Source organism: Octopus bimaculoides, chromosome 9 (genome assembly GCF_001194135.2).
Source record: "Octopus bimaculoides isolate UCB-OBI-ISO-001 chromosome 9, ASM119413v2, whole genome shotgun sequence".
NCBI lineage: Eukaryota > Metazoa > Mollusca > Cephalopoda > Octopoda > Octopodidae > Octopus > Octopus bimaculoides.
In genome coordinates, this window is record NC_068989.1 from 48,339,430 (window position 1) to 48,340,502 (window position 1,073).

Genomic DNA, 1,073 nt, shown 5'->3' on the forward strand with positions numbered 1-1,073 from the left:
CCATTTAAACTGCCAAAGGAGTAAGTATAAACAGCTGAATACTTGTCAGTGATTGGTTGAAATTATCGAAATAAGACAATTTTTTACATGAAATAAATTCGAATACAAAAATTTTTTTCTGTTCTATAACACAAAATAGATAAGTATACGAAGTTTGAAAGTCTTTCGGTACCAAAAACACTACATAAAACATTAATGAAAACTGGTGCCCCCGTTTTGAACAAGATCCCATATATTTTCCTCGTAGTCCCACACAACAATATCTCGCCAGTTTTACTTGATGTTTTAATTTTTAAGTTCCACCAATATTCTTTTAACCCACCAGTCTCAATAGAAACAACTACAACTTAGTCTGTAGGCGTTTTCTTTATTGTTATCCTGTTACTGACTGTTCTAGCTACTGCATCATACCCCATGGAAAGATAATATCTGGAAGACAGTCTCTTGCAGTCAGCAATGATGTGATTGGTGTCTTCAGTCTTGGTCTTGCACAATATGCATTTTTGTTTTTCTGTCAGTGTTTTCTGTCTTTTATACTTGGTGGGGATCTCTTCTTCTTGAATTGCATGAGTGTAGCCTTCAAAATGGGATATCATAAACTTGTTGCTACTCTATGCTAAGCTTTTGACATAATCAGTTCCTTCTATGTTTTGTTTTTTCTGCTAAATACCCATGTATTATCTTCTCAGTGAACTGGTTCATTTCATTTTATTTTTCTCTTCTGATAAATAGATTTTATCAATACTCTTTGGAGAGAGACCTGCTTCATACCACTCCTCAAATTCACTAGCAAACTATTAAAAAATGTTTCTATTCCATACTTTCATTGTGTACAACTCACCAGTATAATCTCAAGTAGATATATTTCTATATTCAGATGTCTGTACAGGAAGAGTGTGACCACATAAGATGGACTGTAGGGAACAACAACTATCTTGAAAACATTACCAAATATTTTGAAGCATTTAATATGTCAAAGGATGATGGTTGGTTCTTTTTCAAACTTGGAAAATCTCAAGTGGATGTAATTAACAAAGGAAGTTAATTTAATAGTGATAACCAATTTTATCTTC

At 32.9% G+C, this 1,073-nt stretch overlaps 1 protein-coding gene across 4 annotated transcripts in view; it reads left to right on the forward strand.

Annotated features, from left to right (window-relative positions):
* LOC128246997 (thialysine N-epsilon-acetyltransferase-like) overlaps positions 1-1,067 on the forward strand; it is a 15,102-nt gene extending 14,035 nt beyond the window's left edge. For 2 of the 4 annotated variants that reach the window (XM_052970670.1, XM_052970671.1), the window contains exon 5: positions 860-1,067. In XM_052970670.1, the coding sequence (XP_052826630.1) occupies positions 860-1,045 (186 nt within the window). In that variant the 3' untranslated portion in view covers positions 1,046-1,067. The remainder of the gene's footprint in view (positions 1-859) is intronic. The other 2 variants (XM_052970672.1, XM_052970673.1) reach the window with 1 other exon arrangement.
* Positions 1,068-1,073: the final 6 nt, after the last annotated feature.